The 26,434-nt window shown below is 42.4% G+C and overlaps 1 protein-coding gene across 4 annotated transcripts in view; it reads right to left on the bottom strand.

Moving 5' to 3' along the window:
- KANSL1 (KAT8 regulatory NSL complex subunit 1) overlaps window positions 1–26,434 on the bottom strand; it is a 156,520-nt gene that overhangs the window by 80,979 nt on the left and 49,107 nt on the right. For all 4 annotated transcript variants that reach the window (XM_070395155.1, XM_070395156.1, XM_070395157.1 and 1 more), the window contains one exon: window positions 24,858–26,223. In XM_070395155.1, coding sequence (XP_070251256.1) covers window positions 24,858–26,140 — 1,283 coding nt within the window. In that variant the 5' untranslated portion in view covers window positions 26,141–26,223. The remainder of the gene's footprint in view (window positions 1–24,857; window positions 26,224–26,434) is intronic.

Below are 26,434 nucleotides of genomic sequence, written 5' to 3' on the forward strand. Positions count from 1 at the left end.
AGAGACTAGTGTCAATTCATTAAAAGGGAAAACAGGAAAAAGGAAAACTAGAAGTCTTTCTTACTGCTCTATCGCCAAATCTAGAGATATTGTTAAGAACATACAATACCTGAGATATTGTAAGAACATTATCTCTGTTTACTAAATAAATGAAGGAAAACCTCATTTTTATAAAGTAAACTCACAGTATTCTTATTATTTTCTGTCTTCTTACCACACTTGGCCAAATTTTTGGAACCAAGTTTTAAATATTTCATAGGTAAAGAAATGCATAATGCCTACCATGCTTTGAATACAGTGACAAATTTTACTTCCCATACTAACCTTTATTTTTTAACATCTAGTTTTTCATCAGGGTTCCTCCACCCATTATATCATTCATCCACCTATATAAAAATATGCCTATCCACACATTCAATGAATTGCTTACTATGTATTAATTAGCACAAAGAACAGAGAAAACCCCAAGCTTTGAGGTAATAAAACCCTGATTCTACCTCATGGTTTTAACTAATAATTATTAAGCGATGTGATGGCGGTTAAGTCACTTATTATGTCTAGTACTCATTTTTCCCTACCTGCAAAAATGTAAAGGATTAATAAATCTCTCTAAATAAAACCCTAATATGCAAATAAACCAAACAGCAAAACAACCAAACAAACGAACAACCGGTCACTATGACGTGTGCTGACCACCAGGGGGCACGTGTGGAACATGGCAGGCATTCGGCAGCAGAGCATCGAACATGGTGGGCGTTGGCCACAGCGGAATGGTGGAGCAGGTGAGCGGGGGTGCCAGACCAAGGCGGGGTGCCAGTCACTGTCATCAGGGCGAGCCTCTGGTGCTTACTGAAAATTCTTTGCTCCTGTGTGGCGTGTCCCTTCCAGCACTCCCACCTGCTGCCGGCGCCGGAGCTGCTGCTCACATCCGTCAGTGGGTGCGAGTGGTGGCTGCCAGCCCCAGTGGCCCCTTAGGGCTTCTCCACCTCCCCCTGCTCCTGAGGGGCGATTGGGGCCAGCAGCCACCTCTCACACCCACTGCCAGCGCCGGCCCCACTTGCACCTGGTGCTGGCACTGGCCCCAATCGCCCTGCACCATCAGCGGGTGTGAGTAGGGCCAGCACCGTCAGTGTGTGGTAGTGGTGGCAGCAGGAGCAGGGCTGCCAGCAGACGGGACAGAGGGCCACGGCTGGAGAAGCTGGGCAGGGGTCAGAGGATGGGCAGAGACCCGCCCCTGTGCCCACCACAGCCTTGCAGCCCACAGTTCCTTTCAAGGTGCATGAATTCGTGCACTGGGCCCCTATCTACACTAATAAAAGAGAAACATGGTAATTGGCGTACGACCACTACCCTTCCCATTGGCTAATCAGCATATCCTTATGCAAATTAACTGTCAGCCAAGATGGCGGCCGGCAGCCATGCACTGAAGCGAGCAGGGAGGCTTGCTTCCTCCAGGAACTACAGACTGCAATGTTCCCCCCCCCCCCCCCCCCCTCACTTGCCCGACTCTCAACTGCAACTCTAAGCAACTATTACTATGTTGCAAATAAGAAGCTAAACAAAACCGGCTTTCAGTCAGCCTCGGACCGCAACATTGTGTCCATGTTTTCAGCAGCGAGGCCTCAGAGCTAAAGCTGGCCCAGAATAAAAAAAAAAAAAAAAGAAAACAAGGAGCGGTTGGAAGCTTTTAGTCAACTGCCAGCGGGAAAACAGCCCTCAGCCCCTCAGCCAACCTGGCCAGGCACCCCAGTGGGGACCCCCACCCTGATCCAGGACACCCTTCAGGGCAAACCAGCCGGCCCCCACCCGTGCACCAGGCCTCTATCCTATATAGTAAAAGGGTGATATGCCTCCCGGCATCAGGATCAGCGGAGCAGCGAGGCTCCCGGCACCGGAATCAGCGTGACAGGGGGCAGTGCCCAAACCCCCTGATCGCCCTGCGGCTCTGTGTGTGACAGGGGTCGGGGCCACAACCTCCCTATCCGCCCTGCTCTGTGTGTGACAGGGGGCAGCACCCAAACCCCCTGATCAGCCCTGCTCTGTGCCTGATAGGGGGGAGCTCCCCAATCCCCCGATTGCCCTGTGGCTCTGTGTGTGACAGGGTGCAGCGCACCAACCCTCTGATCGGCCCTGCTCTGTGTGTGACAGGGGGCGGCACCCCAACCCCCCCTCCCCCCCCGGGCCTTGCTCTGTGTGTGACAGGGTAGAGCCATAACCTCCCCATTGGCCCTGCCCTGAGTGTGACAGGGTGCAGCGCCCCAACCCCTGATCCGCCCTGCTCTGTGTGTGACAGGGGGCGGTGCCCCAGCTCCCCTATCGGCCCTACTCTGTGAGTGACTTGGGGCAGCGCCCCAACCCCCCTGATGGACCCTGCTCTGTGAGTGACAGGGGGCAGCGCCCCAACCCCCTGATCAGCCCTGCTCTGTGAGTGACAGGGAGCAGCGCCCCAACCCCCTGATCGGCCCTACTCTGTGAGTGACAGGGGGCAGTGCCCCAACCCCCTGATTGGCCCTGCTCTGTGCGTGACAAGGGGTGGCACCGCAACCTCCCCATCGACCCTGCCTTGAGTATAACAGGGGGCGGTGCCCCAACCCCCCAATCAGTCTACCCTGAGCGTGACTGAGGGTGGCATTGCAACCTCCCGATCCGCCCTGCTCTGTGCATGATGGGGCAGCGCCCCAACTCCCCAATCGGCCCTGCTCTGAGCCTGACCAGGGGCTGCACTTTGGGATTGGGCCTGCCCTCTGCCACCCGGGAGCAGGCCTAAGCCAGCAGGTCATTATCTCCCGAGGGGTCCCAGACTGTGAGAGGGCACAGGCCGGGCTGGCCCCCCCCCACCCCCCAGTGCACAAATTTTTGTGCACCGGGCCTCTAGTTATGTATATAAAAAGCACAGTGTCAATAATAGCCTCTAAGGGAGTTTTTCCTTTCCTCTTCCTTCTCCTATAATAGCATACTTTGACTCTGAAAAGTATCACTCCAGGAACAGAAAGCACTCTTAGAAAACACTGTCTTAAAACACACACACACACCCAAACCCCTAAAATTAAACAAGCACTTTTGGCCCTGATCTAAAAGCAGCCATAATAATTTAAGTAAATCAGCATGATCAAGAGAGACAATTATTTTCTACTTGTTTTCTTTTCTCTCTTTTTAATTCCTTCACCTGAGGACACTAGGGTGGGGGAGGAAGAGAGAGAAAAACATCAACCAATCACATGTAACCCAGGTATGTGCCCTGACCATTAATCGAACCCTCAATCTTTTGGTGCAAAGGACGACGCTCAACCAACTGATACACTCTGGCTGGGCTCTACTTGTTTTAATTACCAAAATAAACCTCATAATAAATTTTAAATAGCATAAAGAAAATATCACCTATACAACCACCCAAATTTTTAAAAACAAGGATGTTTCCATTAAATAATTATATTCATTTCCATTTTAAAACACATGATGGGGAAAGAATAGCATTTTCAATTAATGATGCTGGAACAACATGCAAAAGAATGATTTGGACCCCTACCTCACACCTTATATAAAATTAACTCAAAAAGGATCTAAGAGCTAAAACTATAAAACTCCTAGAGAGAAGCATAGGAGTGAATTCTTTATGAACTTGCGTCAGGCAATAGTGTCTTATGCTATGCCACAAAAAGCCAAAAGAAACACACAAAGATAAATGGATTATAACAAAAATTTAAAGCTTTTGTTAAGCGTCAGAGATATACAAATGAATATACTAATGGAATCAACATCATTAGTTACTAAAGAAATGAGGTGAAAAGCAAAAAGTAGGGTGAGAATACTCACTTAAGAGTCAAATATTGCCCTGGCTAGTGTGGCTCAGTTGGTTGAGTGACAACCCATACACTAAAAGGTGGCAGGTTCAATTCCCAGCCAGAGCACATACCCAGGTTGCAGGTTGGATCCCCAGTGGGGGTGCATGTGGGTGGCAACCTACTGATGCTTCTCTCTCTCATCAAAGTTTCTCTCTCTCTCATATTATGTGATCACACATTAAAATTTTCACAGCAATGCTGTCTTCCCAAAAGAGATGGGAATACTTAAGGTTCAGAGTAGTTGAGTGATATGCTGAGAACCCTAAGTTGGGACTTGAAGCTGGAACTTGAAGTCTGTCAGATCCCAAATCATGTGCTCTCTATACTACCCCAAACGAAAGGAATGTTTTTACAAAGACATCTCAACATACCAAGTAACATTAGAAATAAACATTAGATATAAGTTTCACATACCTGTGGTTCTTTGCTTTTTTAAGAAGTTTTTATTACTTTGTCATCAGGGGAAAAGGCAATACTTTTTTAAAAAATTAGCCCAAGGAAGAATGAGATTATAGAACTATCATTTTGAAGGGAAAAAAGGTTTACTTACTTTCCAAGTCCTTTCAAAATCTCTACTATTTACAATAACAGATACAGATTGTACAATTCTAAATTTCACACGGTGTGTCAAAACTCTAAGGATAATTAGGAAATGTTTGTTGAATGAATGAATGAACGAACAAACACTAATTTAAAACAGAACAAGAAATTCCAGATTTCCACCTTTGTACAAGAGACCTACAATAACAAACTTCTGAAATTCCAATATACTAACTGCATGTTCAAATTTAAACCAAAGACAGGTTGAACCAAACTTTGCCAATTCCTGTAGCTCTCTAAGTGAACTCAATACAAAAATACATACCCAGATTCAGCATTCTTTCTAATCAGTATGAAAATAAAATCACGCCCTAACCAGTTTGGCTCAGTGGATAGAGTGTCGGCCTGTGGACTGAAGGGTCCCAGGTTCGATTCCGGTCAAGGGCATGTACCTTGGTTGCGGGCACATCCCCAGTAAAAGGTGTGCAGGAGGCAGCTAATCGATGTTTCTCTCTCATCGATGTTTCTAAGTCTTTATCCCTCTCCCTTCCTCTCTGTGAAAAATCAATAAAATATATATTTTTTTAAAAATCACGTAAGTACATGTTCTCATGAACCTTTTATAAAGAGCCCTGAATTGCAGATACAGGTTTGCATATGCATAATTTGTATACGACAATTTGTTTTATTGAGAACACCATCTAGAAAGAACCTCTGCCCCAATAATATAGCTAAAGATAAATCCCACAGCAAAAAATAAATCCTAACAATGGAATTAACATTACATTAGTGTAGCTAATAATGACAATTTGCTTTTGTAGTCCCCTCCTCAACAAAGAAATGATAATAACACTGTACTTAACATTCTACCAGAAAAGAGAGAATATGAAGCCTCCGGGGCCAAATTTATTGCTAACTTGTGTCTTTTTCCATATAGGATGTATGGCACTTCTTCTAACTCCCCAAATTATTTAAAATTACAGTGTATGTATGGCCCATATTAATGAATAAATAAAGTATCAAGATAAATACTAATTTGTTTAAAAGTTCACTAGGAGCTGGATATTTTTAAAATGCATTTCCAAATCTTAACAGTGGTAACAAAGTCAAACTCTGTAAGGTGGTAAAAAGAGAGAATCTGGCTAAAAATAGATCTTTTAGGACTGACAGGTACTACACAAATTCCATCAACCCATCCAAAAATCTGCTTCTTATATTTTGCTTTAAATCCACTCTACACACACACAAAAAAAGCCATTGTGGAGTGGTTTTGCATGAAAGTGAAAAACACGTTTCTTAATATGACTCTTGTAAACTCAAGAGTCCACTTTCACTTAATGTCATGTCCCAACTCACCCTCTATAGGCCCATCCCTTATCTCAAATACAGACACCACCACCTGACCTTTCCTATATCCTAAAATTCTTCCAAAAACAAATCTACTGCCAACAAATTTTCTATCTTTAATTAAATAATGTAGTATCTATCATGGAAATAGTTCTAGATTCTCTAAACATTCATTAGACTTTTGAAAAGATAATAGCTATCCAGAAAAGTTATCTTCCTGAAGAACACTTTGGTGCTATGATGAAAAATAAACACAGCCTTTTTAGCTCAGGACTAAGTAACTACTTAGGTCAGAATTTTCATGCAATAAATAGCCCCATTAGATTTTTTTAAATTAAAAAAGCATAAACTGTCTAGCTAGGACAATTCACAAAACCCTTTCTATTATGAACCAGGAAATCTCTCTATATAAAAGCCAAGCAACCTGAATGACCAGGACGACCAGTCACTATGATACACACGGTGGCTGGCCAACTAGCACAATGGGGGCAGGGCTGGCCTGCCAACCTCCCGTGGCCCCTCCCCCCCTGGCCTGGCCCCGATAGGGGGTGGGGCCAGAGGCCAACCTCCCTCGGCCCCTCTCCCCAGCCGGCCGGACCCCACCCATGCAAATTCCTTCAGGTCTCTAGTGTGTGTATATATAAAAGCCTAATATGCTAATTGTCCCTCCAACCGTTTGACCATTCTACCAGTCGCTATGTCGTGCACTGACCACCAGGGGGCGGGATGTTCCAACTGGTAGGTCAGCTTGCGGCTGGAGTCCAGCCGATCAGGACTGGTTGAGACAGGCTGGACATGCCCTGAAGCCCTCTCACAGTTCATCCCCGGCCCCAATAGTGCACCAGTGTGGTCTCTCAGCCTGGCCTACGCCTCTCACAATCCGTGACCCCTCCGGGGATGTCGGAGAGCCAGTTTCAGCCCAATGCCAGCAGGCCAGGCTGAGGGACCCCATCAGTGCCCTCCTGTGGTCCCTCCCCAGCCAGCACTGGGCCTCTAGTAGTAAATAATACTGTGTTACATAATTAAGAGTTACAAACATAGTAAACCTTAAAAGTTCTCAATACAAGAAAATAAAATTCTATAACTATGGTGTCGATGTTAACTAGACTTATTGTGCCAGATCATTTAACAGTATATACAAATATCAAATTATATTATGCACCTGAAACTAATATAATGTATGTCAATTATACGTCAATTTGAAAAAAAACTTTTCTTAATCTTTAAGAGCTAACATAAAAGTTAAGTACAGTCACTCCTCTTAGGGAAATTCTTCTCCAACAAAAGGCCATACACTGACATCTCTTCTTGCCCCTCCTAGTTCCATCAATACTCTGCCAATTTCCCAAGATCAAAATCCAGTCCCATCACCAAGTTTCCTAAAGTGTGTTATCAATGAAATATGTTAGATGAATTGGAGTTAAAAATCCATTACAACTTTGACTCTTATCCTAATAATCTTTAGCACAGTCACTTGACCTCTCTGCACCTACATTTCTCATCTATAACTAATAATTTAGAGCTCATGTCCAGAGAGAGCTCTAAAATTCTCTATTATATCAATCTTGTATCTGAACCTTTCTTCCCATTTCATGTCCACTGCCCTGATTCCAAACTTTTATTCATAGAATATTGCTTTTAAGCCTTGCCCTGTTCCAAACCGTCTTAACTCTCCAGTCCATCCAAACCACACCACTATCAAAAACTATTATGAGCACTTTAATCATGCCATTCATGTTCACGATTGTCCACTATTCTTAGGATAAAATCCAAATGCACCAAATGGCATTCAAAAACAATGTGATCCTAACTTACCCTTCTCCAACTTCGTCTTCCATTTTATTGAAACTTTTCTCTCTGGCAGATAGCTCTCCTTTCTGCCAACACAACATCCTCACCTGAGATCCCTCATCCTTGGACCTGAAACAACCTATTTCCTCTTTTAGAAAGGTAAGTGACATCACTGATCCAAACAAAAGTGCCATCTCTTCTCAGGTATTCTGATCACCTTAGCCCATAGTAATCACTCCATCTTAAAGTTCAGCAATTAATGTCTCTACTATGTATCTAGTACTAAATATACACTGCATAATTCTAATGCTTCCTTTTCTACTTGAACGTGGTGGGGAAGAGGGATCAGTCACATAAATTATTCCTTGAAGGCAAGAATCAAGTTCTTAATTCTTTTTAAGTATTTCCATCATTTCTTATTTTACTATCAGAGAAGTGTTTCCTTGCCCTTTGGGGCAAGGTTAATCTTGATAGTAGATGTTCCTGAAAGGCTAGTCTCCAAATAATTGAGTTACCTTGAAACTTTTTATTTTTTGCTAGGAGAATTCTGGATCTCATTTTCTGGAACTTCCACAGGGATACTTTTGACTACCTTCAATGATGATACATCTTAGTTTCTACTCAGATTATCAGTGAAGGTAGCTTCTCTGATCACTGTTAAAGGACTATTAAAGGAATGTAAGCTCTTTGAACGCTGGTCTACTAGGAAACACCCAAATATGTCAGCCAATCTTAATGTTCATGGATAAAATTAAGGAAATTTAATTCATCAATACTATCAACCTATTTACAATAAATCATGAAAGTGTAAATAATCTAACATTGCTTCGTACATTAAGTAAAAATACTAACCTCCCACACCTAATAAAATGTAAAACCAAAACTCATATACTCTTGCAAATATCAAAGTCATCTCACAGTCTCAACTCTTGGGTCTGAGACCTACTTACTTACTATCAACTTATCATTAAGAACAAATTGGGAAGACAATCATTGCACCAAGCTTCCTGCAAATACAAAATTAGCCTTTCCACTTCTGTGAATGCTTGAATTTGCATAAGAGATAAATTTCAAATACAGTTGGGTAGAAGCAAGTGAGTCTTAAGCAAGCCTCACTCTGTTTTCATCTTACTGTGTATAGGGTGTGCCCAAATACTTGCTGGAAAAATCTGCTAGGGGAGTGCCAGTTCAAAAAGAAAAACATTTTCACCCAGTTGGAAATGTGGAGAAACAGTGGTTGCAGCAACCTGAGAAAACTCTCAAGATCTGAAGAGAATTGTTAAAGAAAAACTCCAGATCTTTTCATTCTAAAGAGTAAAATCCCCTGAAAGGCAACTAAATGAATCACTGAAGGATTCAACATTGTCAACTTTATGTATCTAAAAAGCAATCACTGAAATTCTGCTTTTATATTTGGCAATGTCAAAAGGCAGCTGGTCCCTTATTTGTTCTATGTAAATGAACTTTACAATCTTTAATAGTTTTTAACCAATTGTGTCTAAGAAACAGGAATAAAAAAGAGCTTTTTATTTATTTTTAAAATGAAATTTTTTTATTGTTTTTGCTTATCTGGGGGAAGGGAAGAGGATAGATGACTGTTTTTCATATTTATTTCCAAAGCATAACATTATTAACAGAAATGGACACAGATCTGGTAAAGCCTTTGTCTTCACTTCTCACTACACCTCAGCCTCAGGGTCTATACTTTGTAACCTTACTTTCAGGTTTCTTCATTGCCATAAGTGGAACACAACAAAAATATAAAATAACAGTTACCACAATACAGGCACACACACTGTCACCAGGTTGCTTCATGAGAGAAACAGTGAGCAGACTGCTTCAGTTCTACTACTAACTCCCTGAGGGGACCCAGTTTGCAGACTCCCCATGGAAATGCAGGTAATATGAGCTACTCAAAGGGTCACTCAGCATACCTCAGCAAACAGACTGTATGCCTAACAGTGACAAAAGTCTTTCCCATCCCAGCCTGTGTCTCATCATTATTCAAAAAGGTATAAATAGTATTTCTAAAATGAGGAATTTAAACCTAGGAAGATTAAAACTAAAATTAACAATTCAATATTAGTCCAGAATCCTTTCTACTATATTGCTCTTGATTAGTACTAATCCTACAAATGCTAAGAAAACCTCAAGTTCATCCTTCAGGTTTGTCTAGTGATTATCAAATCAATAAAAATAAGATACTTAATGTTAATCAGAATCAGACAGTGAAACAACACAAATTCATATAAGTGGGTAGAAACCAATCAGGATAGTATTCTGCTATTTCATGCCTTTCAAGTTCTTAATTTCCAAAGCAATGTAACCAGATTTACAAGAGATTTCTTGAGGAAAATATTTTCATAAACACTAAATACATGCTTACGATTCATATATTAGCTGTAACCACAAGAGAAGACTAAAAAATAAAGAATATAAAAGAATAAGAACACAAAATATTTTCACATCTTAAAATATTTCTTTTTCCAGCAACTGGGAAAATAAAAGGATTTTTCCACATAAGTTAAAATACAAATCATCCCTTTAGCATGTCAAAAATGTTTTTTCACCCATTTGATGGGAGGGGGGGTGGGTTACAAAATAGGTCACTTCTCTAGATTTACTACAGTAGAGAAAATCTATTTAACCTTCCCATCACCCTTCCTGGTCAATGCCATGTCCATCAGTGTAAAATGCTGTCAAAGAGGCTTCTAAAAAGCTATGTGCCTTCAAGTTGCTGCATTTCTCAAAACAGAATCTTCCTCCTGACTTCTTCCCAAAAAGTTCCCAAAGAAAAACAAAAAGAGCAGTAACAAAGAAGTAGTTTTATCTTCACCTTGACCTCCAGCAAATTATTTAACACATCTATAGTCTTGGGATTCAAATGTAAAATGGTGATACCACTTCATCATATTTTAAAGGTTAAATAATGTAAACCACCTAATACAGAAGGTGTAATCAATACATATAAATTCCCTTGTTTCTTTTTCTTTCCTAAAAATCAATTTAGCTCCTTCACAACTTATCTAAGTTATATTCTATGAAAGAAATGAGTAGCAGGGTACTACTTCAGGCTAAAGGATACAGACCATGTACCTTTCCTCAAAATACATTACCAAATTACTTAATATTACTATAAAGACTCTTGAATATAATGTGAAATAACATATTTTATGTTTAGATTTCTTTTCATCAACCAAGTCTAAAGGATAATTTGATGGTTTTACTAATAGTGTTTATGCTCAGGCTGTGGGTGAAGAGCCTAGTAATACTTTGATTTCTTATATATTAGATTTATTAGCTGTGTGACATTTAGCAAGTTAAACTTTTCATTCTTCAGTCTGAATCTGTAAAACTAAGATACTATCTACCTCTTTGTATTATAAAATTAAATAAAATAATGCATGTATAGCATTCATAACACTGCCTACCTCAAAATATTCAACAATCGCAGGCTATTAGTTTTGCTCTATCAATATGTCTCAACTCTGTTGTCTGATTAGGCTAAGTTGGTTCAAATGTTGTCTCCTACCTCTACCAAATCAGTTCAGTTAAAATCCTCCTGGGCCGAAACCAGTTTGGCTCAGTGGATAGTCAGCCTGCGGACTGAAGGGTCCTGGGTTCGATTCTGGTCAAGGGCATGTACCTGGGTTGCCAGCACATCCCCAGTAGGAGATGTGCAGGTGGCGGCTGATCGATGTTTCTCTCTCATCGATGTTTCTAACTCTCTATCTCTCTCCCTTCCTCTCTGTAAAAAATCAATAAAATATATATTTTTAAAAAAATCCTCCTGGGACTCTGATCTCCCAGGTTTCACACTAAATCCCAAAGGTCCTAAGCTCTCTCTCTCCCAATTTCTATTTTCTCAGGATGCATCTTTCAAGTACCAGAAGCACAAATAGGAATCAATTAAAGGGTGAGCAAGAAAATGGTCACTACACTTTCTATATTCTATTAGACAAAAGTAAAACACGCATAAAAAAACTAGAGGCCCAGTGCACGAAATTCATGCACTCAGGGGTTCCCTCAGTTCAGCCTGCGCCTCTTGTAGTCCGGGAGCCCTTGGGGGGGGGATGATCAAATGTCGGCTTAGGCCCGCCGCCGCCGCCCCCCCCTCCCCCCCCACGGTCAATCGGACATCCTTAGCGCTGCTGCATAGGCAGGAGAGGCTCCCGCCACCACGGCTGCGCTTGCCAGCCGTGAGCCCTGGCTCAGGGCTTCTGGCTGAGCGGCACTTCTGTGGGAGTGCACTGATCACTAGGGGCAGCTCCTTCACTGAGCATCTGCCCCTGGTGGTCAGTGCACATGATAGTGACCGGTCGTTCTGCCATTCAGTCGATTTGCATATTAGCCTTTTATTATATTCAATAATGTAGCCCTAACAGTTTGGCTCAGTGGATAGTGTCAGCCTATGGATTGAAGGGTCCCCAATTTGATTCCAATCAAGGACACATGCCCGGGTTGCGGGCTCGATGCCCAGTGGGGACGTGTAGGAGGCAGCCGATCAATTATTCCCTCTCATTGCTGATGTTTCTATCTCTCTCCCTTCCCCCTCTCTGAAATCAATTTAAAAATATATATAAAATAAATATAAAAGAAAATGATTTAAGCCTGGCTGGCATAACTCAATAGTTAAGCACTGATCTATGAACCAGGTTATGGTCTATGAAATCAATAAAAATATATTATTTTTTTAAAAAGACACTTAATGCTCTCTTTACATTAAATATATGTGCATAATTTTAAATACACAATGGGAAATAGGAAAAAAACAATGAAACTAGTAGATATGAAAGCACATAACCTTAGGCATAAATTTCTGCCTAGCTTGCAAAATAATCTAGTCCATTTTGGCCTTTGTCTAGGAAGAGAAAAGAGAAACTAATGCAAATACTCTTCATTTAAAATAGAATGTGGACACAAGCTTTTACTTTTCTAGTAAAACAATTTATTTTACCATGATGATGGAATCTAATATGGTGCTCTGCAAATGACACTGAAACCTCTGGGTATACCAATAGCCAAAAATGTTTCAATGAAAATTAGTATATTCCCACTGCAAGTAATAACCTGCCTCATCTGCTCCTTCCCCATCTCAATACGTCCATTCAATCCAGTTACTCCTGCAAAAAATCTGGTAATCACCCATAATACCTCTTTCCCTCTTTCCACTGCATCAAATCAATCACAGGTCCTAGTGACTCCACCTCCAATAACCAATTCTCTCACTTCCCTGCCAAAGGCCAAGTCCACCATTCAGAATCTCTTACCTGGGTTACCACAACAGCCTAGCTGGTCACCCAAAGTCCATATCCATTCCTTTCTTCACACATTAAAGAGGGGTCTTTTAAAAATCTAATGATATGTAAACCCTGTCAATGGCTTCACATTAAAAATTTAAACCTGAGCCCTGGCCAGGTGGCTCTGTTGATTGGAACGTCCTCTCATACCCCAAAGTTTGCCAGTTCGATTCCCATCAGACTATATACCTAGGTTGTGGGTTTGATCCCCGGTCAGGGTACATACGGGAGGCAACTGTTTGATGTCTGTCTGTCTCTCTCCCCTCCTCTCCCTTCCCCTTTCCTTTCTCTCTAAAAATCAATAAACATATCATTGGGTGAAGATTAAAAAGAAAAAAATTAAATCTGAGATGACCTACAAAGCCACCCATATCACCTGGCTTCTAGCTCCCTCCCTGGCCTTATTACTCACCACTCTCCTTACACTTTGCTCTGTTCTTGAAAGTATCAAGCATCTCCCATTCCCAAATCCTTAGCAAGCATATGCTGTTTCTTCAATCTGTAACACACTCTTCTTCACCACCAATTCCTTCTCTTCATTCAAATCTCAGTTTACATATTACTTCTTCAGGATACTTGTATGACATCCCCACCCATCTTAATTAGATGTCCTATATGGACTCTCATAGCACTATGAACTTCGTTTCTGGGACACCCACAACCTTTATAAATATATCATTAATTATGGGATCACTTGTTTAAATAATTAATATCTCTTTCTACCCTATATTCCCCCATGAGAGCAGGGCAGGGATTGTATCTCTTACTCACCACAGTATATACCTAGCACCTCAGCTCATAGTAAGAACCTAATATATCTGATAAATGAATTAATTCCAATGTGTGTCTTTGAGGCCTCTGTACAAGACCACTACTCCCTCTTTTTATACAGGATTACTTGAAAGTCTATTGTCTGATTTTTAACACTTGCTGTAACTTGTAAGGAATACAGAAACCTTCATTTTTAAGACACTAGTAAAGAACCCAGACTCTTATGAGCTATTAGGGTTATTTTATAGGCTGTACGCTTATAACCTACCCAAGATTAAAACTTCAATCATCTATGATGATCCCTCTTTCACTACCCCCGTACATCTACTGTTAAGTCCTATTAAATCTGCTTCTGCATCATCTCTGGAATTTTCTCTTTTCCTTTTTACACTAGATTTATTACCCTTATTACTAGGTCTCTAAAATAGCCCCACTCTAGCCACCAGGCCTTTTAGCCTCTGTACTGTTTATGCTGTGCCTTCTTCCTATACCAACCTATCTCAGTAGGCTACAACAAAAAGAAAACTTTCTATCGAAATCCTAGCCACCCTTCAAGGCTCATTTCTACTATCCTCTCTTTCTAATACCATCAACCAGCTGTAATAGGTTCCTATTTCATTAGTATCAACCAGCATTTACTTTATATCACTACTAGTGACCCGATGCATGGATTTGTGCACATTAAAAGGTAACTAATTAGAAGGTGGCCGGCGGGGTGGGACTGGACGAGACAGGCCAGACACGCCTGAAGCCAACCTCCCGTGGTCCCTTACCCAGCATCTGTGGAGTGAGTAGGGTCCCTCTAGCAGGTGGGGTCCCTTGGCCTGGCCTGTGGGGATTGAGCTGAAACCAGCTCTCTGACATCCCCCGAGGGGTCATGGGGTGCGAGAGAGCACTCTGCAAAGTTGCTGTCACACAGGGTGTGGACTGCAAATGCAAGTGTGCATTAAACCAGATTCGGGCCCAACAATGCCCCAGCAACAACATAACCCACAGCCAAAGGTAGAATCACACTGCCCAGCAAGGAATCAGGCTCCCTCCTCTCTGGTTTCGGGGTGCATCACCCGAGAACTGCCACTGCCAAGTCACTGCAGCTCGGCAGCTCCTGCGTTAAGCATCTGCCCCCGATGGTCAGTGAGTGTCATAGTGACTGGTAAGATGGTCAGACACTTAGCATATTAGCCTTTTATATATATAGAAGACTAGAGGCCTGGTGCATGAAATTCGTGCACTTGGGGGGAGGGGTGTCCCTCAGCCCAGCCTGCCCCCTCTCACAGACTGGGAGTCCTCAGGGGATGTCCTACTGACGGGGAGCGGGCCTACGCCACAGTCTGGCCTCCCTCTGCAGGAGGTGACCAGGTTGATCAGGGGGAGGCGCCAGCCCCATCACCCCACTGCTGCTGCCACTGCCGCAGTCGCCAAGGTGTTTTAATCAACACAGACTCCAGTCCCTTCACCACAAAAAAATGACAACTTTCTTTAGGCACTTTCAAGATGTGTCTTTCATAGGATATGACATTTCTTTATTTTTTTTTTTTTTATCCTCACCTGAGGGTATGTTTCCATTGATTTTCAGAGAGCTTGGAAGAGAGAGGGAAAGACAGAGAGAAACATCAATGTGAAAGAGACACTGCGATTGGTTGCCTCCTGCATGAGCCCTGACCTGGGTCCTAGCCAGGGAGAAGCCGGCAACCTAGGTACATGTCCTTTATCAGAATCGAACCTGGACCCTGCGGTTCACAGGCCGAGGCTCTATCCACTGAGCCAAACCAGCTAGGGCAGGATATGACATTTCTTAGCCCCTCCAGCAGCAGACCTTAGTTTTTTCCTCCAGGAGTGTGGTGGAAAAACCCAAGATCACCTATCTTCTTGGCTTCTTATTACCCAAATTACCAAGAACACTGCGAGTGGTGGCGTACAGGGAGCTTAGCCAATGAGCTGTCAGAAAAGGTGTTTCCTCTTCAGCTCATGCGCAGAGGACCCCCCACACGTTGTGTCTGACGCCCTCCCTCCCTCCCTCCATGGCCAGGGCACGGGACGCTATGGGCGCCTCCATCTTTGTGTCAGAGTGACGGTTAACTTGCATATTACCTTTTTATTAGATTAGATGTGCCAGGCACTAAGTATGCATCTTTGTCTTACCATATCTCCACTCCACATCAAAACTTTAAACTTCTTGAGGACAGAGACTCAGTTTATTTACCTATGGCAGCTCCTGTGTCTCACACATTTGCTCATTCAGCAAGTACTTATTACAGGACTACTTAAACACTAATCATAAAAGAATACTTAAAACTCAACTTTTATTTAGGCAACAAAAAACATTTGTAACAATTAGATCTGCAGCAAGTAGGTAACCCAAATTCCTGTTGCCCAACTTCCTTCTGAATCACAAAAGCAGCACCAAGAATAATTCTCATTATTGAAATATATAAAGAAGCACCAAGAATAATCCTCTTTATTGACATATATATATATATATATATTCTCAGGAAAAAAGGGGGACAGGGAAAAGGGAGTAAATACAAAAGTTCCTGTTTCTGCCACTGGATGTCATAGGAAGGCTAACAGAAAAACAAAGGGCATTAAATCAAAGGTGTTCACAAAATGAAAGTTTACGCAGCTCTGAAGTAACTTGTATAAGAACACAAGGGAATTAGTTTCACATATGTATCCCACACACAGAGAAATACAATAATCACTTTATGGACAGCAACAAAAAAAAACCTAAGGCATTAAAAGAATCAAAGCTCTGAGTCACAAGCCAAGAAAGCTATTTTGTTTCAAGTTACCTCAGTGACTTATAGAGACTTTCGCCATCAATGTTATTTAAAGATATAGTAGCACAATTCAAAGTACTTTGAGCCCTAGAGATCATCTAGGTCAGTTCTCTTATTTTTATTAGAAAAGTGATTACATGGTTAGCCCTGGTCTTTAAAACACCCCCATCTAGTCACCAAAGCCCCATGCCTTTTAGCCTCTGTCCTGTTTATGCTGTGCCTGTACTAACCTACCTCAGTAGGCCACAACCAAAAGAAAACTTTGTATCGAAATCCTAGCCACCCTTAGATCTTAGGTCCTGACTAATATTTCTTTCTCTCACTCCATCATTCTGTGAAAAGATAAATAGGGAAATAAGCACAAATCAAAATGACTTTGGCAACATCATCTGTGTATACTTAATAAATTCAAGTAGAAGCTACAACACAACGCATTCCAGAGTACCGAAAAAGCAAAATCTACAAACATACTAGTAATTCATTGTATCAGGAAGTCTTCATTAACAACTCCAAGAGTGTGAAATTCCTCAAAAGTAAAGAGTCACTACAGCCCTAACTGGTTTGGCTCAGTGGATAGAGAGTTGGCCTGCAGACTGAAGGGTCCCAGGTTCGATTCCAGTCAAGGGCATGTACCTTGGTTGTGGGCACATCCCAGTAGGAGGTGTACAGGAGGCAGCTAATCGATGTTTCTCTCTCATCGATGTTTCTAACTCTCTATCCCTCTCCCTTCCTCTCTGTAAAATATCAATAAAATATATATTTGAAAAAAAAAAGAGTCACTACAATCAACATAACCCAAAATTCAAATAAGTTTAGTGTCATTAAACTGAGCATCTAGTTTAATTTTTACCCAACCCTGATGTGGACATCAGAAGGCTACTTGATAAATAAAACATAGGTTAGAATAAATTAAAGCAGAAGAAATAAAACCACGAAAATAAAGTAAGAACTAGAAGAACAAAATGAAGACAAGAATGAGGATTTTAAAAAGTACAATAAGCTTGGCTCTAAAGTTCTAAAAGCCAAAAGGAAAATAGAAACTTTGTGAACAACACAAATCACAACATCCAGGTAATAAAAACAGACTTAAAAGCTTAGGGAAAAATACAATTACTCTTATTTGCACATCTTTCTCCCTGAGGTCCTTATAGAGAAGGCATTGTATAATATATACTTAATATATAAAACACATTTCAATAGTTACAAGGAAATGTTTTATGGGATGAATTCTATGCTAACCACCAAGATAAGCCTATTTTAACAGTTCAGTAAGAAAAAAATTTTTTTAGGGTAAAGAGGTCTATATTAATGCCCAGGTACCCAGAATACTGATCTACCTGGAAAAAATATTTTCTCAACAGCAAGTACTTACCATAGACAGACCAAGAAAATAAAAACCAAATTCAGGAATTCATGACAAAATAACAGGACAAAACTCTTAGGAGGAAAAGAAAAAGAGGAATATAAAGATAAACTAAAGTTTAGATGAGAGCACAGGCACAAGCACACACTCAAGAGTATATTACATACATAGGAGATAAATAAATGCTATTGTTTCTACTTCTACAATTAAGAATTAAACATTAGCCCTGGCCGGGTTGCTCAGTTGGTTTGAGCATCGTCCCATACACCAAAAGGTTGCAGGTTCAATTCCCCGTCAGGGCACATATTGCGACTTTAATCTCCAGTCAAGGCGTGTATGGGAAGCAACCAGTAGATGTACACTGAATGGCTAGATTATTATGACCGGCCAGATTATTATGACCACCCCATAAGTACTTCGTTGGGCCACCTTTTGCCTTCAATACTCCGGTGATTCTTCTTGGCACTGACTCCACAAGATGTTGAAAGGTGATGCGAGGAATCTGACACCATGCCTGATGAATAGCACTGTCCAGTTCTGTGAGATTTGATGGTTGTGGAACCAGCTGCCTGATGGCTCTTTTAACTTCGTCCCACAAATGCTCAATTCGATTGAGATCTGGTGATTGTGGGGGCCACCTAAGCAAGGTAAAGTCTCCCTCATGTTCTTGAAACCACTCCTGCACAATACGAGCACCATGGCATGACGCATTGTCTTGTTGGAAGAAGCCATCTCTATTGGGACATGCCACCAACATGATAGGATGAACTTGATCAGCAATGATACTTAGGTATGTTGTGCTATTCAGACGTTTATAATGATCTGGCTGGCCCTCTAGCAACTTCAGCGGGAAATTATAGCTAATTTGCCTACAAACGTCAGGTGGTCATAATAATCTGGCCACTCAGTGTATATCTCTGCCTCTGCCTCTCCCTTCAAAATCAATAAACATATCCTCAGGTGAGGCTTTAAAAATTTTTTTTAAACATTAAGGTATGCCGAAACCGGTTTGGCTCAGTGGATAGAGCATCGGCCTGCAGACTGAAAGGTCCCAGGTTCAATTCCGGTCAAGGGCATGTACCTGGGTTGCGCGCACATCCCCAGTAGGAGATGTGCAGGAGGCAGCTAATCGATGTTTCTCTCTCATCGATGTTTCTAACTCTCTATCTCTCTCCCTTCCTCTCTGTAAAAAAATCAATAAAATATATAAAAAAAAAACAAAACATTAAGGTATTTATTAAAACACAGCTTTCTTGTTAGTTCCTTGATTTTCACACTAGTAGTGACATGTACCAAGACTATTACATAACACATTTTAGATAGTTTTTCCCAAAAGAGCTTAAAATAAAAAGGCATGACAGGTTTAAACTAAACATAAAATCAGTTAACCAAAAATATTAATCAGCCCCGGCCAGTCTGATAAGTTTGGTTCATAGACCGAAGGGTCTCGGGTTCAATTCCTGGTCAAGGGCATGCACCTAGGTTGCAGGTTCAATTCCCAGCCCCAGTGCGGTAGGCAACCAATCAAAGTGTCTCTCATCAATGTTTCTCTCTCCCCCTCCTCCCTACCTTACATTCTTTCAAAAAATTTCAATGGAAAAACTATCCTCAGGTGAGCATTTTAATATCTACACTAATAAAAGAGAAACATGATAATTAGCGTATAACCGCTACCCTTTTCATTGGCTAATCAGTGAGTATATGCAAATTAACTGTCACCCAAGATGGCGGCCGGCAGCCAGGCAGCTGGAAGCGAACATGAGGCTTGCTTGCTACAGGGACTGCAGACTCCAACGTTCCCTGCCTGACTTGCTGGCCTCTGAGTTGCAACTCTAAGAAACTATGTACTATGTTGCAAATAAGAAGCTAAACAAAACACCAGAAACCGGCTTTCATTCAGCCGGGCTTTAGCAACATTGTATCGATGTTTTCAGCTGCGAGGCCTTAGTGCTAAAGCTGGCCCAGAATAAAAAAAAAAAGAAAAGAAAACAAGGAGCGGTTGGGAGCTTCAGTGACTCGCTTCAGGAAAACAGCCCTTAGCCCCTCACCCAGACTGGCCAGGCACCCCAGAGGGGACCCCCACCCTGATCCAGGACACCCTTCAGGGCAAACCAGCCAGCCCCCACCCATGCACCAGGCCTCTATCCTATATAGTAAAAGGGTAATATGCCTCCCAGCACCGGGATCAGCGCGACAGGGGGCAGCGCCCAAACCCCGATTGCCCTGCGGCTCTGTGTGTGACAGGGGGCGGGGCCACAACCTCCCTATCTGCCCTGCTCTGTGCCTGATGGGGGGAGCTCCCCAATCCCGATTGCCCTGCGGCTCTGTGTTTGACAGGGTGCAGCGCACCAACCCCCTGATCGGCCCTGCTCTGTGGGTGATAGAGGGTGGCGCCCCAACCCCCCTCCACGGGCCTTGCTCTGTGTGTGACAGGGTAGAGCCATAACCTTCCCATTGGCCCTGCCCTGAGTGTGACAGGGGGCAGCGCCCCAACCCCCTGATCGGCCCTGCTCTGTGCATGACAGGAGGTGGCCCCACAACCTCCCCATCGACCCTGCCTTGAGTGTGACATGGGGCGGTGCCCCAACCCCCCAATCAGCCCTACCCTGTGTGACTGAGGGTGGCATCGCAACCTCCTGATCCGCCCTGCTCTGTGCATGACGGGGCGGCGCCCCAACTCCCCAATCGGCCCTGTTCTGAGCCTGACCAGGGGCTGCACCTAGGGATTGGGCCTGCCCTCTGCCACCCGGAAGCAGGCCTAAGCCAGCAGATCGTTATCTCCCGAGGGGTCCCAGACTGCGAGAGGGCACAGGCGGGGCTGAGGAACCCCCCCCCGCTCCCCCCGAGTGCACAATTTTTTGTGCACCAGGCCTCTAGTGTATGTATGTATGTATATATATATATATATATATATATATATATAGAAAAAGGAAAGAATTTTTCTAAAACACCTTGTCTAGTAATACAGAATTTACTATTTGTAAAGTATAATACTATATAATAAAAGGCTAATATGCAAACAGACCGAACGGCAGAACAACCGATTGCTATGACGTGCACTGATCACCAGGGGGTGCGCGCTGGAACATGGCGAGAATGAGGCAGAGCACAGAACATGGCAGGCATCAGCTGCAATGGGATGGTGGAGCAGGTAAGTGGAGGCACCAGACCAAGGCAGGTGCCAATCACTGTCATTGGGGCAAGCCTCTGCTGGTTACTGAAAATTCTTTGCTCCCATGCACCGTGGTCCCGCCTGGCGCTTGCACCTGCTGCCAGCGCCAGAGCCACTGCTCACACCCGCTATTGGTGCCCGGCACTGGCTCTGATCCTCGGTGCTGTCAGCAGGTTCGAGCAGGTGCAAGCAGTGGTTGCCGGCCCCTATCGCCCCTCAGGGCTTCTCCACCTCCCCTTGCTCCTGAGGGGCAATCAGAGCTGACAGTCACCTCTCGCACCTGCTGCCGGCGATGGCCCCATTTGCACCCACTGCCAGCACCAGCCCCAATCGCACCACACCGTCAGTCAGTCAGTGGGTGCAAGCAGGGCCAGCACCATCAGCATGTGGGAGTGGCAGTGGCGGGAGCGGGGCTGCCGGCAGACAGGGGAACAGGGGCCATGGTGGGAGGGGCTGGGAGGGGGTGCGGAGGATGGGCCAAGACCCGCCCCTGTGCCCACTGCAGCCTCGTGGCCCAGAGTTCCTTTCAAGGTGCACGAATTCCTGCACTGGGACCCTAGTACAATGATAAACAATTTGCCAAAAACTCAACATATAAAAATCAATCATTCTGCTACTGCTAGCATGTGTCTAGGACAGTGATGGCGAACCTTTTGAGCTCAGCGTGTCAGCATTTTGAAAAACCCTAACTTAACTCTGGTGCTGTGTCACATATAGAAATTTTTTGATATTTGCAACCATAGTAAAACAAAGACTTATATTTTTGATATTTATTTTATATATTTAAATGCCATTTAACAGAAAAATCAACCCCAAAAAAATGAGTTCGCATGTCACCTGACACGTGTGTCATAGGTTCGCCATCACTGGTCTAGGACTTAGTTTTTCCTCTTAAGAGTTAGAAAAGAAAAAACAAATGAATTCTTAGTGAAGGCTTGCAATTTTCACAGAACCATCCACTTATAATTTATAAGCAGCATTATTTCAAAACATTTCATTTCAACAGTCTCCTATACTAAATATTTTCATCATGGCTGAAAATATTTAGTACAGGAGCAATTTTATCTCTGGCAGAAGTACTTCAGTAAAGGAGTGAACTATTAGACAGACTATCAGAAAGGGAAAACAAGTTTAAACTCACCAATTTTATTTATTCTAGGACTCAAAAATTCTAAATGTGGTTATGGGGTTTGGAAGGGACTACTAGATCACTAAGAAAAGGCTTCTCAGCATCCAAAGACTTTCCCTTTTTTTCTTTTTTAATCAAAGCAATACCTCCATTCTCATTGTCTGGCCAATTACTGAAAAATCTTTAAAACACTCAGATGGTCAACAAACACCTGCCTACCACCTTGACTGGGTAGCTCAGTTGGTTAGAGCGGCCTCCCAATACAACAAGGTTGGTTGCAGGTTCAATTCCTGGTCAGGGCACATACAAGAATCAACCAATGAATGCATAATTAAGTAGAACAACAAATCAATCTCAATCTCTCTCTCTCTCTCTCTCTCTTTATTTAGAAGATAAATAAAACACCTGGCTAGATGCTTGCATTAGGAGTCAATCTGTTGGCCTTGCCCCACAAGAACTTTGAAGTAGTGGTGTATTGGTGCTTTTAATTTTGATTCAATTACATAAAAATGTACAAAAGTATATTTACTTCACAGTATCTTTAGTTCTCCATATTTTTCTTACTTAAATTGTAAGTGGGTTCAACTGATCCCTAAAATATGTGAACTGTCCTTGTACTTCACACTCTTCCAAATCAATAAACCATTCATTATATGAGAAGGCCCAGAATTAAGTAGTGAGTGAATAGACTAAGGTCTTTTCAAATCACTAGATTATCCCATGGAATAAAAAAAGCTCTCTCTTAGTTATTTTTATTTCATTGGATTAGAAGTTACCCACATTACCAAAACTTAAAAACTTTTCCAATACAAGGTATACTGAAAACAGTAAGTTTCTAGATTATTTTCTCAAATACACAAAACAAGCACATGAAACGTAACATGCTTCAACTACAGTATTTGTTATATGAAATTACTCTAAAACACAAAAAAATTCAACATTAACTAAGATTTTTTAAACATATTTTTATTGATTTCAGAGAGAGGAAGAGAGGAAAGACTAAAACATCAATGATGAGAGAATCATTGATTGGCTGCCTCCTGCACGCTCCCTTACTGGGGATCGAGCCTGCAACCCAGGCATGTGCCCTTGACCTGAATCAAACCCGGGACCCTTCAGTCCGCAGATTGACACGCTATCCATTGAGCAAAACTGGATAGGCTAACATTAACTAAGGTTTTTTTGAAGCAATGGTTCATGCAGCAAAGTCAGTAGGGATAATGCCACAAATATTCACAAGGTGATGTAAACTAGTAATCCATTTAAGAAAAAAGGAAATTTACTTAAACTTAAAAGTACAGCTGTCTCAATTAAGTCTCCAGTGAAAATCTTAGTTACCTTTTTACTACAGGCAAGGAAAAAACAATTATTCCATAGCCACCTATTTGAGCCTTCTCTAGTAATCCAACCTTTATAAAATCCCTACCCAAAGTAGAAATGAGAGAGGATTTGCTAGTCAACAATCCTGCCCATCTTTTCCAAATTATCATGTTTCCCTTCTTCACAAGTTTAGCACTTTTAAGTAGATAAAATATAGACTGACTGCCCTGGCCAGGTGGCTCAGTTGGTTGGAGTGTTGTCCTGTACACCAAAAGGCTGCAGGTGCGATTCCTGGTCAGGACACATACCAAGGTTATAGGTTCAATCCCTGGTTGGGGTGCATATGGGAAGCAACCGACCGATGTTTCTCTCTCACATGAATGTTTGTTTCTCTCTCTCATCAATAAAAACATATCCTTGATTGAGAATTTTTTTTTAAAAAAGTAGACTGATTTATCTTTTTTTAAAAATATATTTTATTGATTTTTTACAGAGAGGAAGAGAGAGGGATAGAGAGTTAGAAACATCGATGAGAGAGAAACATCAATCAGCTGCCTCCTGCACACCCACCTCTGGGGATGTGCTCGCAACCAAGGTACATGCCCTTGACCGGAATCGAACCTGGGACCCTTCAGTCCACAGGCCTATGCTCTATCCACTGAGCCAAACCGGTTAGGGCATAGACTGATTTATCTTTAAGGAGATATATTTATATACTGTACTTCCTTGTTAATCCATAAGAAGCCAAATGCAGAATTAGGAGGGAAATATATGAGCTCCACCACACCGAGTGCCACTCAAAGCTTAAGCAGAATTTTCTTCAAACAAACAGATTTGGAAACAACAATAAGAATTTATCCCAAATAAGCTAATACATTTAACTTAGCTGAGAGAAAATAAAATCCAAATCTGACAAAGATGGGCTATTTTAGGTAGAGACAAGTTATGAAAAAGTGAATTGTGCTTAGATGTAACCTATAAAATACTCAGAGCATTTTCTGATTATTAGTCCTTAAAAAGGAGAGGAAACCTCAAGTGTTAAAAGTGAAGACAGGGTACATTCTTGGCTGAAAGCTCAATTAAACCAACTATAAACCCCAGCAAAGTGAACTAGGTCAACTAAATTTCTGTCCCCATCTACTAGAAGCAACAAATTCTGAAATCAAGTCATAGAAACTTATAAAAATAACTTATGTCCAGTTTCAAAAAAAAATCTATTCACTCACAGAATGGGTACAGTTTTACAAATAGATGTCTATTTTTAATAAATTAGATTTTAAAAATAAATTAGCAGCTTTTAGCCTACAGCAACTATACCAGAAATATCTTCCATTTCATCACTAACAAGTATATGCACTCACCTACTTAAAATTAGAAAAAAGACAAATGGAATCTAGGTACTTATAAACAAAGAATCCCATTCTCCCCATGATGGGAATTCACCAAGTCTTTCTCCTGTATTCCCTCTCTCAAGAATGTCATTATGCATGGGTTCTACTCACAGAGGTATGTGACGCTGCCCAGGATCAGCTCTGGTCAGTTCTTCCTCTTCAATATCAGACTCTCCTCCTGAACTACTGTCAGTGACATCTGAGTCAAATGCTTGTTCACTGCACCTCAAGCTGGCTATACCACTAGCTGTAAATCTCTCCAATTCTTCTGATATGGAATCACTTTTCAGGAAGTTACTAAGTCCTTCTGAAGTGGTGGTCTCACTGGCAGCTTTTCTCAATGCAGCTTCAGCCTTTCGAGTCAGCATCAACTGGCTTCGGGGCCTCAGGGATTCCAAGTTTGGCAGTTTGCTCAAAGTTTTCTCTAAAAATCCACCCAGCTGATGCTGAATGTGCCTCTCCACCTGCTTGGCTTGCACAACCTGTAAGCGCTTCTGTAACCTGCGGGCACGGTTTTCAATATCAGCCTGCCGTCGTAGTAAAGCTGTTATCCTTGTGTCAGAATCTAAAGCACTAAAAAGAATGGAAGACAGGGGAGACTTTTTACCCTCTAACTTGACGCCCCCCAAGTTAGAACTGGAATCTGTGCCAGGTGATAACCTACTGCTTCCTTGAAGTGCTGGCTGTTCCATGGAATTTACAGAAGATTTGTTTGCAGTGCTATTATTGCTAAATACAGTTGTGTGTTCTACATCAAGGCTTCTATGTGGAAGAGTGCAATTGGTCATACCCCCCTTCAAGTCCCCTGATTCAGATGCCACCATTTCACCCCCCTGAGAAGATGAAGTAAGAGTTCGTTTTCCCCCATTGAGGGAACTGGAATTGTCATGATCAGAATGTGTTGAACTTTTAGTCAATTTCTTAGCCAACCCATTTACAGGTGCTTGTGGCAGAGCTGTTTGACCACTCGTATTCATGCTTCTAAGATTTTCTAAAGAAAACTCCAAAACTGGCTGTCTCCCCAACAGCTCAGCTCGGAGTTCATAGGACTGAGATAAGAAAGGGTGAGACTTAAGGACTGTCTGCTTGCTGAAGACACCTTGCAATTTCAATGATTCCTTCGAGGAAACAGGTGTTACATCGGAGCAGAGATAAGACGCCACCAATGGTTGCAGCTTTCCCAAATCTTCCTTAGGATTATTTCGGAAGTCTAGACTGGGATCCTCTGCAGCAATGGCTTTTCTTTTGGTTCCGTTGGCAGCAATAAGGATGTTGGCGTTGCCGTTGTTTTCGGCACTGCCAGGGGACAAAGTGGAGGATGGGGGAGCCAGTTTGAACCGGATATGGTGTGCTTCAGCTGCTGCGTCAGTGAGAGCGGGCGCCATCGCAGCCATTCAGCACAGAGAGACAGGAAGTCCAGCCTCTCCCGGTGCCGAGGCCACCTCCACGGCCCCTTTCTGCCTCCCCAGAGAACAGACTAGAAAAAAAAGAACAAAAGGAAGTTAGAAATACAAGCATAATAGACAACAACATTTTTCATACAAATACTACTTGAGGCTATAATCCAAACTCTGCCTCCAGTCACATTCACTCTGGAGACCTGAATATCCTTCATCAGGGGAAGGAGGGGGAGGGAGGGAAGGAGGGAAGGAAGGAAGAAGGGATGGAGAGAGAGAGAGCACATACAC

The sequence above is a fragment of the Myotis yumanensis genome, unplaced genomic scaffold (genome assembly GCF_028538775.1).
Source record: "Myotis yumanensis isolate MYYU_CA2020_CCGP unplaced genomic scaffold, mMyoYum1.0.hap1 SCAF_16, whole genome shotgun sequence".
Lineage (NCBI taxonomy): Eukaryota > Metazoa > Chordata > Mammalia > Chiroptera > Vespertilionidae > Myotis > Myotis yumanensis.